This window comes from Amblyomma americanum, chromosome 6 (genome assembly GCF_052857255.1).
Source record: "Amblyomma americanum isolate KBUSLIRL-KWMA chromosome 6, ASM5285725v1, whole genome shotgun sequence".
NCBI lineage: Eukaryota > Metazoa > Arthropoda > Arachnida > Ixodida > Ixodidae > Amblyomma > Amblyomma americanum.
This window is the reverse complement of record NC_135502.1, coordinates 77,929,938-77,946,862: the sequence shown is the minus strand read 5'-3', so window position 1 is coordinate 77,946,862 and position 16,925 is coordinate 77,929,938. Positions and strand designations below refer to the sequence as shown.

General features: G+C 43.9%; 2 protein-coding genes across 2 annotated transcripts in view; both read right to left on the bottom strand.

Annotated features, from left to right (window-relative positions):
* Window positions 1-4,755, bottom strand: part of LOC144093762 (uncharacterized) — a 62,048-nt gene extending 57,293 nt beyond the window's left edge. Inside the window, exon 1 of the mRNA XM_077627458.1 lies at window positions 4,400-4,755. Coding sequence (XP_077483584.1) covers window positions 4,400-4,576 — 177 coding nt within the window. The 5' untranslated portion in view covers window positions 4,577-4,755. The remainder of the gene's footprint in view (window positions 1-4,399) is intronic.
* Window positions 4,756-4,822: 67 nt separating this feature from the next.
* Paf-AHalpha (Platelet-activating factor acetylhydrolase alpha) lies at window positions 4,823-16,838 on the bottom strand. Its single transcript, XM_077627462.1, has 5 exons — window positions 16,699-16,838; window positions 16,369-16,458; window positions 16,151-16,267; window positions 14,039-14,161; window positions 4,823-7,028 (listed from the first exon to the last, which is right to left on the bottom strand). The coding sequence occupies exons 1-5, from the start codon at window positions 16,759-16,761 to the stop codon at window positions 6,741-6,743; spliced, it is 681 nt and encodes a 226-aa protein (XP_077483588.1). The 5' UTR covers window positions 16,762-16,838; the 3' UTR covers window positions 4,823-6,740.
* Between the last annotated feature and the right edge of the window lie 87 nt (window positions 16,839-16,925).

Sequence of the window (16,925 nt, the reverse complement as noted above, 5' to 3'; positions counted from 1 at the left end):
CGGTTTTATGATTTACACTAGTAACTTGCCCGGTCAACGCGCCTTACCGTTTGCTGCATTCCGTGAACGCCCGCGAAAAAAATTCCTTCTGTGTGCTACATTGAAAACCACATTCAGCAGCTGCCAGCCAAGTGAGTACAGAGTTCTTGGAATGTGAACAGTCGTAGTGGGAGGTACATCACACCAAAAGGCGCCATCATGCGTTTCAAGGGCCACTAGGCACTCCAAACGTGCTAAAATTGGAACCTCATGGTTTTAAGGCAATGGCAACACAAATAATATACCTGGAACTTCCAACTTTGCTCGATTTCTATTCCACTGCCTGCCGCTACGCAGAGAAGCAGTCCGTAACCATAAAGCATTTTTTTGTACGCGACAGCATATACAGCTCGTTCGGTCGAAAAGCCGTCGGCATAGTAGTATTCGGCACCACGTGTTGAAAATAATTGGGGGCTGCGTAAAAAAAAAACGTATCATGGTAATTTGTGGTTCTAGTGATTGATGATTGATTGGCATGCGATAGGTAATGACGAGTTAATGAAATCATTGTAATTGATTAAAGAAATGAAAAAATTGGAAAAGGGGGTTCAAAGGCCTCAAAATGCCCAGAATGAAAAGCAAATGCTTGTCAATGGTAATTAAGAAAATTTAGTGTGTGTAATTCATCAATTAATTAATTGAAACAATTGAAAAAATTAAAATGTGTTCAAAGGTGTCAAACTGCTCAGAATGAGAAGCCTAACCCACTACGCTATCGCGTCATACCCTTAAGGCGGAGCTTAAGTGTCCTCTCCATTTTTTTTCATATTTAATTTTTTTTTCTTCATGATTCTTTATTACTACAAGTGTACATATTAACGAGGCACAAGTGTACTGCCGAAAAAATTGGATTAAAAATTTTCCTGCAATTCAATTCAAAGTCACAACGTCAAAACCGAAATTGACTTTGCAATTGTCATCTGGAAGTCAATGGTGGTGTAAACCAGCCTTGGGAATCCGCATGCAAAAAACTTTTGACGGGATGTCGCCATAGTCTGTGAAAATGGCCGATGGTGGCGATATATCTTTTTCGTTCTTTGAGCTTTTCTAGAGTACAAAAGTTGTTTTCAGTGAGAGCAGCCTTTGTTTAATCAGAATGACGTAATTTACTGATACAGGCCATCTTCAATTTGTCTTCGGGGCTTTTTTTTAACCCTTATATGACAGTGGGCACCATTTGCTTCAAGTGCTGGCAAACAGACAATGGTGCACCTACGTATCACATTTTTGCATGCTAAATACTACCGGACTATCAAACAAACCACAGGGCATGTTTGTATCTTCCACTGAGAGGCCTCCTGAGTGTTCTGGAGAGTTTTAATTACAAGTGCGAGTCTACAGTTCAACGGGACAAATTATGGCAGGAAAATATTTGATATATTTGAGTTTTTAAGCATCTTCCATCAGTCAACTGCCTCATAATACTTCTCGGAGCAATTTTCTATTTGAAAGCAAGTTTTCTTACACATCGAAAAGACTGAAGTAGGGGGATGGCCAGCATTTCAGATCTTTTTACAAAAACATTCGTCCAATTGTGTACCTGTTTTTTCCACAAAATCAGTAGTCCGAATGGCCTGAAAGTCATTTTGAGTGCGATTTTAACATTTGTATGGATGTGAGGCACACACACAGCTTGTGCCTTATAAAGGGTTAAAATAACTGAGGGCTGTGTAACATGAACTCCAATCCAGGCTAGCTGTTACATGCTCAAAACATGATCAACGCTAAGAAAAGATGGATGCAATAGACATATGTGCTTAAAATTAATACTGCCTTTTGTATGTGTACTCCTCGTCTGCTTGTTTTCTTGCAAATAGTTGAAAAAAATTTTAAATTATGGGGTTTAAGGTCCAGAAAGAGACTCATAAGCTATGGGCACGCTGTAGTGGAGGGCTCTGGCGTACTTTGGCCCGCCTGAGGTACTTTAACAAGCGCCAACATCACATAGCATGCAGGCACCTTTTTGAGTTTCGACTCCATCGGAACATAATCACCATGGCCAGGATTGATCCCGGCTCCTCCAGCTCAGTAGCCGAGCGGCCTACCCGCTGAGCCACCATGACAGGTGTGAATAGTTGGCCTTGAGGAGGTGAACGAGATGATCAGAGGAAGTGGTGTTTGTCCAATTAGTGCTTAACAACCAGCTGAAGAAAGAAGGCAGATAACCCGAAGAAACTTAACTACCACGTCCTCTCATTGCACTGTGAAGGTAAATAAGGGCATGTGTGAAATTTTCGGGATGAGTCTTGGTAAGAGAAACTTCTCAGTGTAACAGGCACCACATTGCTCAACTTGAGAGTAAACAGCCACTTGAAGCAAGATGCGTGACAGTGATACTTTATTAAACAACGACAAAGTTTCTTGGCATATTCATCTAAAAAATCAGTCACTTTATTGACCGTGCTGCCCTTCCCATCATATTTCAAGCCGTAAAACACTCCAGTGCAAAGTAATGGTTTGGTTTCTAGGAGTTAACCGTCCCAAAGCAACTCGGGCTATGAGACACGCCGTAGTGAAGGGCTCCGGAAATTTCGAACACCTGGGGTTCTTTAACGTGCACTGACATCGCACAGTACACGGGCCTCTAGAATTTCGCCTCCATCGAAATTCGACCGCCGCGGCCGGGATCGAACCCGCGTCTTTCGGGCTGGCAGCCGGGCGCCATAACCACTCAGCCCCCGCGGCGGATCCAGTGCAAAGTAATGTGCTTGTATGTGCTTATACATGTAAAAAGGGCAGCCCTTTTGTCCCAGATGCCATATACATGTTGTTTCCAATTCTACTAGAAAGAACCAGCAGCTTTGAGAGCTAAGTACTTACACCCTTTCAAAGCTAGGTTGCACAGTTGCACAGATACAATGGCAGTGCAATTACTCTTCCAGATGCTAGAATTCATTCTTTTTTTTAAGCAGGAAAAACCAAGATCTGAAGTGGACTGAGTAGCACCTAACGTCTCCAAGAGGAAAACAGATGGCTGTAAAAGTTACTCAGAAGTCTCGCGATCAACAACAGCACCAAATTTTTTACCCTTAGCGCACAGATGCAGCACACACGAACATTTCTTTGGCAACATGTGAAGTACCACAATATATTAATACTCATTTTCACGCACAAAAAAAAAAATAGTGCATAAAGCATTGTGCAAGGATTACATTTCTAGTTGGCACTTTCATACTAAATTCAGGATACTGTTTCAAAGTGCTCAAGTTTAGGTAACGATTGCTACTACTGTCCTTTCCCGCACACATCTTTCTTCTCTGCAGAGTATATAATGAGTGCTCTGTTGACAGTTAGGCCAGTGCAATGATGTCCCTAAAACCATGCTCATTCCTAGGTGAGGTATGACGCACCAGGCCACTCACCAGCTATTTCGTACTAAAGATACTGTCACTTCCTTACACCAAAAAACAGTTTTGCTGCACTCGAGTTTTTGCATAACTGCTACTATTATTTTCTTTTTACATGCCAGTGTAAGCATTTTTTTTTTTTCATGGTTTCTCCTCAATTATGCCAAGTATTAGGTAACCTGCGCGCAAAGATCTGTAAACAGGTGGTGGCCATTTCTTTTTTTCTTTATGCTCCCACACATGAATTTACAGGCCTGAAATCAGCCGTTGGTGCCAGCCAAGCCCACGTTCCCAGCCATGTAATAGCGTCCAACCTATTCAAGTTCCGCCAATCACAACATTACTGAAGCACGTCCGGCATCTGAACCGCAGCAGTGGTTGAAAATCTACTTGGATGTTTATACGCATAGCTTCCCTATCTGCTCACTGGCTTTCATTGAAAGGAAAGATTTGCGCGGATGATCAGAATAAATAGGCGTGCGAATGATAACGTTAAACAGAATATACAGGGCGCTAGAAGGATTAGCGAAGAAGCAAAGGAACGACCTGATCACATTTTTTTTTTTTCAGCGCTGCAACAGTATACGTGGTAACTGCAGCGGCACACGGGCTCCGTCACTTTGAGCGCCGAACGAAACCTCAATAGCACGAGCGAGAAACGCCACTAACGCAAGCAATGGCGTCGGGCGTCATTGTGCAAGATGCAGCGTCGAAATGTCTCCTCCGACAGCGTCACTGAGATCCAGCGAAGAGCCTCCAATCGTCCACACTTCTGAGAACGGGGTGCCAAAACGATGTGGCCGCCCCCACGACGGAATGGGTAAGCGACGCGCGGGCGCGGGCCGCAGGAAATAAGCAGGGAAACATAAAGGACCGTACCACAGGCACGCTAGGTAACGGAGGGTGGAGGAGCGCCACGACAAATGGAACGGTCCGACCGGCGCCGCGGTACTGGACAGATTTCACTGCGCAAGGACTATGCAGACAGCAACAACAGTGTAGAAAACACTTACCGGCAATGTTTCTGAAGCTGTACTTGGCCTTTTTCTTAAATCCAAACAGTGCGAAGCATCCCAAATTACAATGGAGTTCACCCTCCTCGCGTTATGAACTTCTGAGTCTCGCGCGATCTCGCGAGAACCACGAGAACTGCGAAGCAGGTGGGTGTGTCGGTTTCGTTTTCTCCGCATCCGCACAACTTTGCTGCTTGGTGGGCGAACACTGAATTCACGAAATATCGCGACTTTCGTTCTTGTATTCACATGGCACGCCTCTAAAATTGAATGGCCGAAAAAAACACCGGGAGAATTTTGTTCTCGCTGTTTGAAAGATCGCTTTGCATTTTTGTGACCCTCTGAAGTGCTACCAACTACGTCTTCTCATCAGTTTCGCGCAGTCAAAATATATGCATAAATTACGATAAAGACGACAGAACGTTGCTTGGCAGGCGTTTTGAGAAGTTTATTACGGTCTATTGCAAATACGACGGCGAAGGCACTGCTGTCACATTGGTCACAAGGAAATAATCCATGCCTTTCTCAGCTCCAGCTTCAAACCAAAATGCATGAACATGAAATCCTGGCTGTCCCAGCAAGTGCCATGTCAGTAAAACCAAAAAAACTGACAACCCAGAACTGCTAGGTGTAAAGCAACTCAGAAAATGACAAAAATACTTGTTCTGCTCACAATCAGCATTACGACCATCCACAATTCAAAACATACAGCATAAAACACACTTTAAGATTGATACATATGCAGAAATTTCAAAGAGCCACTAAAACCAGGCTTGCATACACAGAAACACAAAATGTAATGCACAAATACTTAGGGTAATACACTGAAGTAATGTAACCCATGTATTCTCATATGCACATTTAAACAAAGTAAAATTGCATTCGCCTGTGGAGACACACAAGTTCACTTTCAAAACCAACACAATACAAGAGGACAACACAGGAGGATTTAGTTGGAACACAACATACAGCAATTAATAGCCAGCAGGTTACATGCGTGAAGCACTTTGACCCTGAAGCGTCGTCCGGTTTGGCCACTGCTCGCATGCTCCGTTTTACTTTTGGTGTATCTGTACAACCTAAAAGCAGAAGCATGTCCTCAGGCAACCACAGTTTCTCACGTATTTACAACCCTAGTCTACCCAACAGAAAAACCAAGAGCACCCTTATTAAAATAAATTGCAAACCTCAAATCGCACACAAAAGAAGAAGACAATTCACTACCGCTGGCAATAACTTAAGAGGCTACCACGAGAAATGCTGCAAATGCACAGCTCAAACCATGAGAAATATCACTTGTCACATTGTAGCAAGGGGTGTTATTCATCTAGAGTGGGACTTGCAAGCAAGTAAGTCAAAACTGCTTGAAGCAGATGAGCAAAAGTGTAAACAGAAATGTAACAGACCACTTGCCCATTCACCTTAAAACTAGGGAAGTTCTTGCAGTTAAGACAGTCCAAGAGAGGCTAGCATAACCAAAAAGCTGCGGACTGAGCTTCTTAAGAAATTTTGCTACAAAAACATGACCAAATGAATTTAGGGAGTGCTACACCAACTTGCGGAGTCACATGAGTGAGCCTCCACTGGCAACAATGTCGCAGTTGTCCTCCGATTAAGAATTCACAACAAATCATGGGTGATCAAAGACAGTACACTTAATCACAAAGGCCTGCCATTCCAACCTTAATTGATTGCTGACATCTGATGAGCCCCACTGTGATCAGAACAGCTGGAACTGCTAAGCCGGATGAATTAAAACAAAACTAAGGTGGTCCAGAAATTGAATTAAGCACCTCCCATGTCAATAAAAATGAGAAGAGTGACACCTGCTTCCCTACCCACTTCATATGAGGAAGCTGAGAGCTGGTCACACCCTTCTCTAAAATCTAAAGTGGACACAAAATAGCAAGATTACACTGTTGCAAAACAACCAGTAAAGGAATGCACTTGTTCTCCAAATGCTTGGTAGCAAGGCATCCCCCATAATAAGCTCAAGCCTCCAATATCTTTGGACAGGCTCTCGAGTAGTGCCATTTCCTGTGCATCAGATGTGCACGGTGCCACAGCAGCTCTTACCAAGCCTGTTACAGTGCTCAGGCCACTGCGGTGAAACTCACACCCACATATATGCCTTGCGATAAACTATACTATCAAGTGGAATCATGCATACAAGACACAAGCTGGCAGTGTACAGTGGAGAGAGAGGCAGAGAGAAAAAAAAAATAACAAGCGAGGTTGGGCAGCCACAAGAGGCAAAGCAAAGGTGGTGCAGAAGGTGTGTGTTGCCTAAAACTGCCAGTGTCACTCCCCCCCCCCCCCCCCCTTATCTCAGCGCTGCACCCTATGGGCCGGTGATGGGGGTGTCGCCCTCGGCCCCCGTGGCCTCCCTCAGAAGCTGGGCCACGAGGTCGGCTAGCGGTTCGAAGGTGGACTTGTAGCCCTGGCGGCTCAGGTGCAGGAAGTCGAACATATCGTGGTGGCTGATGCTGCCATCCAGCCGCACCAGCCCGGGGTCCAGGTCCACCAGCTGCACCTGGGCCTTGCCCTTGAGTGCCTTGGACAGCTGTTCGTTTATGTGGCGCCGCCGATCTCGCTGCGAGTTGGGGTGCTGGCCACAGGGCAGTAGCTTCTGCGCATTCCCCGCCCCACCAACACATCTTGTGTGATCCTGCCGGTTCGCAGTCACTCCGCTGCTTCACAGGCGACGGCAGACGTGCTACAGCCTTTTTAAAAAACCTCAATCACTTTATGCATGTCATTCCAACTTTTTGGTGTGCCGAGTTTAACATCCTGAACCTGTAAGTGGACTACGAGACGGGCCGTAATGAAGGGCTGAGATTAATTTTGACAACCTAAGGTTTTTTTGAAGGGCAACTCCGGGATTTTTTTTCACATCCATGCATTTTACTAAAATTATTACAGTAGGTTCTCACCAGTCTTCTAATTCTCTTTGTGCCAAATTTTGCACGCAGGCAATGTTTTGTTTCAATGCAAATAAATTTTGCTATTTCCCTTTTCATGGCCTAAACTGCGGCAATTTCTAGGGCAACCTCGAGTGCATGACGGCACAATCTACATGTCCATCAATATTTGTTCTAGGTTTGCTGAAGAAAAAATGAGCATGTTTTTGGTCCCTATAGACTAATAGTTATTGAGGTTATCACTTGTAGTCACCAGTTCAGGCACTGAATGCTCACAAGAGAGGTTTCATGGCAATGTCTATGACACCATTTGTAGATATAACATGACAAAATATGTTGATCGAAACACAGTTTTGGTTTCCAGTGTTTTGCAGTTTTATTAAAGCTTTGCTTATTAAACTGGAAAAATTTCATTGCAACTAATAGAGAACGATAGGTCCAACAAAAAGAATGCAACCATCAACTGAAAATTTTTGAAAAATCATCCGCTCTTTAATGCACATTGATAACATATATCACAAATGTCCTTGCATTTCGCTCCCATTGAAATGGGGCTGCAATGGCTGGGATTCAGTCCTGTGACCTTTGGATCAGCAGCCAAAAGCCAAAGCCAGTGAGCCACCTCGTCAGATTTCTGTAACATTTGTAACTTTCAACACACCCATGCATGCACACGCACGCACACACACGCATAAAGACTGACAATTCAGCATGGTTAGGCAAAATGGGAATTGGGTGCGCTACCCCTTTGGTTTTGGGTCAAGGCTTGGTATTCAAGGTCAAGCAGGTGTCATAACCTTTGTGTTAGTGCACTAAAACTGGAGGGGACACTTAAGTTCTGCCATAGGGTATGATGCAATAGTGTCAATGGGTTGATGCCCTTACATGCAGAATTGGTCCTATAGTAAACTCCGACACATCTCAAACCAAAAACTTTAAAGGAGTATAGGCATCTAACTTTTGGGTGCGTGTTTTCTTTTTTGTAATGAGGCAGACATTATTATATATGGTTTACCACGTGGTAGTCTCCTACGACAGCTAAATAATTAAAAATCAAATTTCTTTCTCGTGCTGTTTCGGTTTTGGTTTCAACAGACGAACAATGACTATGATGTCAAAGAGGTTATAGGTCACGTGAGGCATGAAAAACTGCAATATAATCGGTGCTTCTACATTCGCTTTCATTCCAGCTCCTGAGGAAGGATGGCTTCAGCATTGTTGTGAATTAAAAAGAACAAGCAGTGATTATATCGCAGTTTTTCCGTGCCTCACGTGACATTGCTTGGCTGTTGAAACTGAAACCAAAACAACATGAGAGAAAAATTTGATTATAATTATTTAGCAGTTGTAGACTAATACCACATGGCGATTCATGCATAGCAGTATCTTCTGCATCATTGTAGAGAAGAAAGAATGCCACCAAAAGTAGCTGTCTATACCAGTTTAATTTGAAACCTAAAGTTTTGAAGCTGGCTCGGCTCCTCCTTCAGTCGTTGGGGGGGCAGTAGATGCCATTTTTTCACGAGACAGCTTTAAGGAGCTCGTGCCATAGAAATACGCCTGCAAAGATGCCATGAGCGAAAAATGGGCATCTCGGTGGACACCTGAACTGCGCCGTAAAGGAAGGAATTTTCCTTCCCTTATGGCAGGGGTTAAGGGAAGGGGTACACCAAGACAGGGTCATTTCTTCAATTTCCTTCCCTTAGGCCCGGCTGAGATATGTGAGACAGGCGTCCTTTCCTTGCCTTAAAAAATTTTATTTTCATTTCCCTTGCCTTACAGCGCGGGTTTGGGTGTCCACCAAGATATGTTTCCATTCCTTAAATTGTCCTGGCAAGGGGTCCGTGGATTCCTTGGCAATGCTGCAACGTGCTGTGGTATCCTGCTCTTACAGAAGAAGCTTAAGCGTCCTCTAAATTTCTTTTATTGGACATGTGTCAGAGTTTATTATAAAACATCAAACCCAGACAGGCAAATCTGTCAACATGTTTAGTTTACGGAATTGGTCATTCTTTTATTTACATTCATAGATCACTGGGAGTCCTCACAGCGCTCCTGGAACAGTGGTGCAACGGTTACGTGATGCGCCGTTGCCCTGTGATGGCAGATACTGCCACTAGTGGGGCTTGTGAGAACCAGGTTGCTCTTCCCAAGCAACCTCTCATGCCTAGTCATTAATTGAACTGCCACCTGCCACGGTAGGCAGTTTGCTTACAATTTGATGTGCAGGTTGTGATGACATCAAAAGGTCACTTAACCTAGGTGACCCACCTGTCACCGAGGCCTGTGGCACCCAGCCACCCAGCTCTTCAAGATTGCAAGGGGACCGCACGGACAACGGCTGAGTGGAAGCTCTAGTGCTAGCAGACTAAAAATATAACTTACCCCCTTGCTTCTTTTGGTTTCATTAAAAGGCAACTCTGGTAGATTTTTAAACATCCTGAGTTGACTATCAGATTATATTTTTTGGACCTCCATATCTTATTTCCGATAGGTACTACCTTTTCATAATAACAAGGAAAGGAATTAAAAAAACAGGAAACCAAAACCGAAACTGGGTTTTAACCAAAGTATGACAACACGCATACTGTCAAAAAATCTCTCGCGTCCTCATTGATTGTCTAAAGTGGCAACTGTAAGGAACAGCTTGGATCATTACTTGTCTGAAATGACCAAAAACAAGGCTAAAATTTTTTCTTTCAGCAAATGCAGATGGAATATTGACAGGTGCACAGCTCAAGATGTCAGACACGCAAGGTTACCTGTAGAAACCGCCTTGATTGATGCCATGAAATTGGCAGATTCAAAATGAATCAGCGGAAAGACAAAATGTCGACTAGCTGCAAAATTTTGCAGAAATGATCAAAAGACTCTAGAGAACCTATCGTGAAAGTTTCAGTGGCATACGTGGAGGTAAAAAATTCAGCATAGGCACTTAAGACTGCTTACGTGTGAGAATGTGAAAGCACTGAAGTGCTGAGTCAAGCAACGTTCCAGAATGACTATGAGTCATGGCTATGCATACTTTGTACACATCTTACACTGTGTTACCTGTAAAGTGCTGAGTCATGATATGATGCAGAATGTCTGAGTCATCTGTCATGACTATGAATCTGAGTGGCGACTTTCATAGGTAATAGTATGTTAAGTTTCATCATTCATGACTATACATGTTCACTTACATGTGCTGTGACATTGTACACCCTCGTAGTAGTACATCATATGAATTTCATGCTATAGATTGCAGCGGACGGGTTTTGCCTTAAAGGGACATATAGTACTTCTGCATTAAAAAAAAAAAACGCCGGAGTCGCCCTTCATCTGCTGCCTTTTTTTTTTCACATTGAAACAATCCACGTGCTTCCTCACCTGTAGCCCAAAATCATCGGGAGAATAAATTCATCGCAGTACTGAAAACTTGTCATGAGGGCTCTTTGATTAAGCAAAAGAAGGAAGATTAAGAGAGCTTTAACCTGACATTTGTACACTCACTCTACATAACAATACTGTCAGCACAAAGTCCAAATAGCCCTCAATAGCACTTTTAATAGCACTCGTTCACACAACACAATGGAAGAGAACAGACCTCAGGGTGCATTCCAGTGGTTGAGGAGTAGCAGAAAAATATTGCAGGCCATGCAAGTGAAAGTACTGTGCAAGTACAGTAAAACCTCGCTGGCACGTTTTAAAGAAGAAAAAAAATGGAGGAAAAAAACGAACCATCAAACAATCTCATTCTGAAATATGTGACTTGAATGATGCACACAGCATTTATTGATTATTTTACCTCAGTAAGATGTTTAGCATTTCTCATCAGAGGCCTGAACAGCTCCTTTTCTAGTGCTCACAGAAGTCAGTATGCATCTGCGTTGTCCTAAAAGCGGAAGGAAGCAACACGTTTGGTCTGTCGATGGTAATGGCAAAAGTCGCCAACCTTCCTTGGTGTTTTTTCGGATGCTCCGCCCCCTTGCACCTGTGCACTGCGGGAAAACCGCCGCGGTAGCTGACTGTCGCAGCATTTTTGTTTTTCCTGGTATTTCCCAGACCGGGCCCGCACATATGCAAGCACGTCATTGTAGTTCTCAAGATGCTTTGGCACCCTGCCCTAAGCCACTGCAAAGAATCCGCTGCGTTTCTCTTTTTCATGTCGCGCGCGCGCGTGCGTGCGCCTCTTCGCACCGAGACACTGCAGAGAAGCCACTGTTGCAGGTAACTGTTATTGTATTTCAGCTCTTTACGTCGCGTGGCCCCATGTTCTGCCCACTTGTACATTTGCATATGCATTGTCGAAATTTTAAACGTAGTAGCCAGAAAAATATGTTACCAGGGAACGTATTAACCAAGAAAAGATAACATAACTATATAAACCATATTTAATGCTGGCGATTTTTAATGTTTGAACCGGGAAGAGATCAATGACATTTTGCAGTAGCAAGGAAATGACGTGTTTAAACCAGTTCAGATCCATGCAATATTTATTAAATTACTCATGGCCAGGGGAGCACACATAAATGAAATAAAATTTGTACAAAAACTTAATATTTCAATAAAATAGCGCTTGATCAATTTTTCTTTTCAGTGCAACAGACTGATGCACAAGAAACTTTCTGGACCCACAGCACATCAGTTGACAATGACAACTGGCACCAGAAAGCTTGCTTAGCTTGGGTGGCTTTTAAGAAATAGTTTTGCAAATGTAATTAACCATTAATATTTTCATATGTAATATTCTTAGCTTCCCACCTTTGCCACCCTGGAAACAGCATTGTAAACTATAACAGCATAATAAACTATCACAGCACTGTCATAATAGATCTACCAGACAGAACTACTCAGGCAGGTTGGTGTCCAATTACCACAGGTTGATCGTCGCACTGACTGACTGTCAGCCAGACTACTTGTGTGAAAATGTGCAGATGCTGCTGACGCCACTGATTTAATCTGTACCAGCCACATACAATCATTTTGAAAACAAAATTAAACAGCAAACTCAATACAAACTTCCAAGAACAATTAGACTGAAAAATAGTCACAGGCAAAGAATTATGCATAGTGAGAAACAGAGAACCAAGCAAAAGGTGGCTTGGTGTTGCAGGTGGTGTAGGTATGTAGATGACTCCACAGGTGCCTGTGCGTTTCAGTCAGAGGTGCGGAAACATTATTGCCATACACATGCAGTACCAGAGGAGTGCACTTCGAGTATCTAGAGCCATCGATATTTAATGGCTTGCTCACATAGAGGATGTGCATCCTCTGTCTCCTGATGGTACCTCTGCTCTTCCAGATACTGCTAGTTTCTTACATAATCAACTCCACATGATTATTCTGTGCCATGTCATCCAATGGCTCGAAGGCAGATACACAAGCTGGTTTGAGTTTGTAAAGGTTGCAAAAATACTGATTCATACCTCCTTCACCAAAGACGTATGCACTAATAATTAAGCTCTTTTTATTAACTGCACTCAATGCAAACCATTCTTGCTCTTTTTCGAAAAAATTAGTTACTGAGCACAAATTTCAGCTGTATGAAAATGATTATTAATGCCATCTTGAGTTTTGACAGCTTGAATGAGGTGATTTTCACTTTTAGCCACACAAACCCATTGGTTCAATGCTTAAGTGAAACCTTAAGTGAACGCACCTTGCATGGCTTGCATCAGATGTCATGGGTGCCATTAAGCGGTAACCGCATGAGGCGATATTCCTTCGCGATACGTCGCGCGATGACGTTGCCGTCGCCCATCGCTGCCGCTGGCGCAAACCGCACGAAGCGACGGGACTCGGCGTCGGAGCGGCGCGTTTTCAGTGTTGCTCGATTGCGGCAGCTTCAGCGTTCAGCCATTTTGCCTTCATTAACGCGTAGAACAAAGCTCTTAAGTCTTCATACAAGATAAAACACAATAAAAACATTGAAAAAATATTTTTAGGTAATAATTTTATTTTTAGTCGACTACACGAAGTCACGTGACGCAGAAAAGCGCGCCCGAGGGACGCTGTGATGAGGCGCCAGGCGACATTCCTGCGCTCTCGCGACTTATAGTGCGTGTAGGACATACCCACAACACCCTTTACTTTTGAACTTCATTAATAAGCCTTTCATTAAATTCTTGCATAGCTGCCATGGTGAGGGATGCGACGGCTGTTGCTCCGCTGAAAAAAAAAAAAAAATCGACTTTCGCGCGCAAATTGGATCGGAAGTTACGCACCCTCAAGGCCTACCGTCATTGGCTAGTCTCGCACGGTACTTCCGGGCGATGGGCGAAATTTCCTGTAAACCCAGAACCTTGGCGACACGATGAGCGACAGTGCTTCGGCGGCCCTCAGCCCACCGCTCGATGCCATCGCGCGGCGTGTCGCTGCGAATTTTCACCTCATGCGGTTACCGCTTTATGGTGAACCATGCATAGCTTTGGCAGAGGACAAACTAGGTTTCAATAAGTGGATTATACAAACGTGCACTTTCTTGCAGTGCTCCTGGTTCACCGGCATGGCAGCTGCTATGAGGCTGGTGTAAGCTATGTACAGTTACAAACACTACAGCAATACAAAAAAGGCCCTGCCACTGTTCTCTGCTGCACGCAAATTGAGCCGCTAGCAGCCAAGGTATTTTGATGTAGTGAAATAGGATAGCAAGTTTTTCTCAAGCACAGGCTAGATTTTTTTAAAAACAGTATAACCAATGCATGCAAATTTAGAAAAGTGCTCAAATCGCACTCACCAGGACAACCACCTGTGCTTCAGGAAGGTGGGATTTGATAGCTGCAGCACAAGTCACAATTCCTTCCGAAACAGCTTCAGGGGAACTGGTATGATCATTGCATCCCACAGAGAGGACTACAACCTGAAGAAAATGCCTCAAGGTTATTATCGAAGGTTTCAAAGCATGCTTGCAACAATACAGCTCTGTACCACTCGATGCCAGGATGCCTCAAACTATGATCGCCGTTGATGCAATTTTGAGCGACATAGCAATGTAATAACGTTCTGTGTCCACTTGTGCTTGCCAGTTGTTTTCCTTCCCTAAGAAAGAACTACTTATATCCCATTCCGCTCTGGTTCCAACATGAGTGTTAGCTGCATCGACGTGTAGCATATATCGCTTTTTTGTGTGGGCTCGGCCTTGACATGTATATGCAATTTTCCATTTACTTGAAAGCACCTGAAACCAATGGGTGCTGCCAAGTCAATGCCCACTTCACAAAGACAAATGATGAACCTGTTGTAAAGCAATACATATCCTGTTTCTTTCAGGCGTAAAATAAATCACACACTTTCTTTGCTTCTTCGTTTTCCTTGGTATTCTAACCGTTTTCGCGATCAGAGCAGTTTACTGCCTTGTCATTTGGAGTCTAGCTACCACTTAGTCTATAAAGGAGTGAAAATTGTCAGTCATGCCTGTGAGGAGTGCAAGGGCAAGCAGAAACTCGAAAAATTCAGGGGGGCACTTTGTTGACCTAAAGTGCGGTGAGGCGAAAGCCTTTAGCGTGGTGTTGCTGCGTGTGTCACTGATGTGTGGTTAAGATGACGATTAAGTACACAATTGTTTGTGAACCTTAAATGCTGGAGACACTGGAGGGCATTTGGGAGGCATCCGTCAGATTCGATGCCTTTCCGCAAACACTCTCCAGCGCCCTAGACAAGGAGAACTACATATGTGTTGGCAGGAAGTAGCGTAGTCGTTAGCACGCTCGGCTGCGGAACGGAAGGATGGTGGTTCGAATTTCACCGTGCACAAAGATTTTTTTCTTATCGAGTTGCTGGATTTACCGTACGCCGGACAGATCCATGGCCGCGAGTATGAGCCATTAAAGGCTTTCGCCTTAAAATGCATGATTACACGCCCTCTTCTCCTCTTGCAAAATTCGCCACCCATGAAAGGTGGCACCTGGTCATCTTTGGCGATCACAGTGACTGGTGCAGACGCTCACCGTAGGGCGCCTCGGTGTGCGAGCTACCAAAGCGGCACCTGATGCTGGTTCCTCTCTATCAAGGCACGCGTCAGACAGGAGTGAGGATACAGAGCTGCCTGCAAGGGTCGAGAGAGTGGGTGGCGCAGAACGCAGTTAGGAGGCGCAGAACGCAGTTTTGCCAGGCGCTCCTAAGTCCCGAAATATTGTGATCGCGATCGTATACAGGTTTGGTTTATGGGGGTTTAACATCCCAAAGCAACTACGGCTATGAAAGACGTCGTAATGAAGGGCTTCGGAAATTTCTACCACCTGGGGTTCTTTAACGTGCGCTGACATCGCACAGTACACAGGCCTCCAGAATTTCGCCTCCATCGAAATTCGACTGCCGCGACCGAGATTGAACCCACATCTTTCGGGCCAGCAGCCGAGCGCCATAACCACTCAGCCACAGTGCTTGTCCCTCCAATATGAAAGGGAATAATGCTTGAGCACTGATTAATGATTATTCCATAGTTATGTATGACAAGCACACTTTTTCCTGCTTTCTAACTACTTTTCCTCTCGGTGTATAATATCCAAAAGTCATTTAAAGTTTAGAAGCTAACCAAAAAGTTATCTTTCGTACAAACTGGTTGTTCCCTTTCATTCATGAGGGGCTACACTTGGAGATCTGCAAAGATGTGCACAGTACTTGCATATTTTGATACGTTAAAGGAGAAGTTTTACAGTAAGCTTGCATTATAGCCTATCACACATTACATGAATGAAACTACTCCAGTTCTCTGTCCTTTTGAGCACCATGCCAGTAAAGGAACACGGTAGAATTGCACATGGCAGGAGTGGAATTCAATGAAACCCCAGTACTCTCCTTACGAACACTGCGTTATTACACAAAGCGTAAAATCACAAAAAATACAAACCTTAGCTTTGACGCTGTCCAACTCTCCGTTTTCAATTCTCCAGAGTACGTTTTCAATTCTATCTTCTGGAATGCCAAAGTTCAAGCAGTGTAGAGGCGCAAAGAAGTTTTCCCATACCTTGAAAGTAAGGATGAATATGAAATTTAGTTTTGAGAATATGCAGTTGGCAACGATGTTTGCTAATAAACAAGCTAATAAAGAACAGCAAAGAAACTTACCTCAGACTGTTGAAGAAACGCTACGGTGTAGTCCCCAAGAAAAACAACTTCCGGTTCCTTCTCCGTTCCTTCTGCTAAGAACAGTTTGTGCTGTGAAGAAAAGAAATGACTAAACACGGAACTTCGGCACCAATTAAGGGACCAATTACTACGAAGCTCGGTCCACGACCACGACACGTTCTTTTGAGGCAACAAAGTTACAGCCCTGTTCGACAAAAATTCCAACATGACGTAATTGTGAACAGCAAAAATTTTCGTAAGAAGCATTTATATGTTAGCATGTCCGAATGGCTAAATGAAGTAACCAACCATATAACGCAAGTGACTTACCAGTGACAACCACCGGTCGTCACCGTCAATCGTCTCGCCGGGAGTAGGCACCACAGAACTCATGTTCGATCAGTTTCTTTGGCGAAGAAGTAGAGTTCTGTGAATCACAGCCTTATCTGCATGTTCACTCCAACACAAAGCTCAAATTAGAAACCGTATGCTCACTTCACAACGTCAGCGATATGGATACAACGAAAGTTGTGTTTACATGCACAACCTTTCCAATG

Excerpts from the sequence above, each read along its gene's own strand:
- Paf-AHalpha (XM_077627462.1), bottom strand. The coding sequence starts at position 16,761 with ATGAGTTCTGTGGTGCCTACTCCCGGCGAGACGATTGACGGTGACGAC. Across the intron at positions 16,459-16,698 it reads ACGACCGGTGGTTGTCACTG|CACAAACTGTTCTTAGCAGA; the intron begins GTAAGTCACTTG and ends TTTTCTTCACAG. Across the intron at positions 7,029-14,038 it reads AAGCACAGGTGGTTGTCCTG|AAGCTACTGCCCTGTGGCCA; the intron begins GTGAGTGCGATT and ends GGGAATGCGCAG.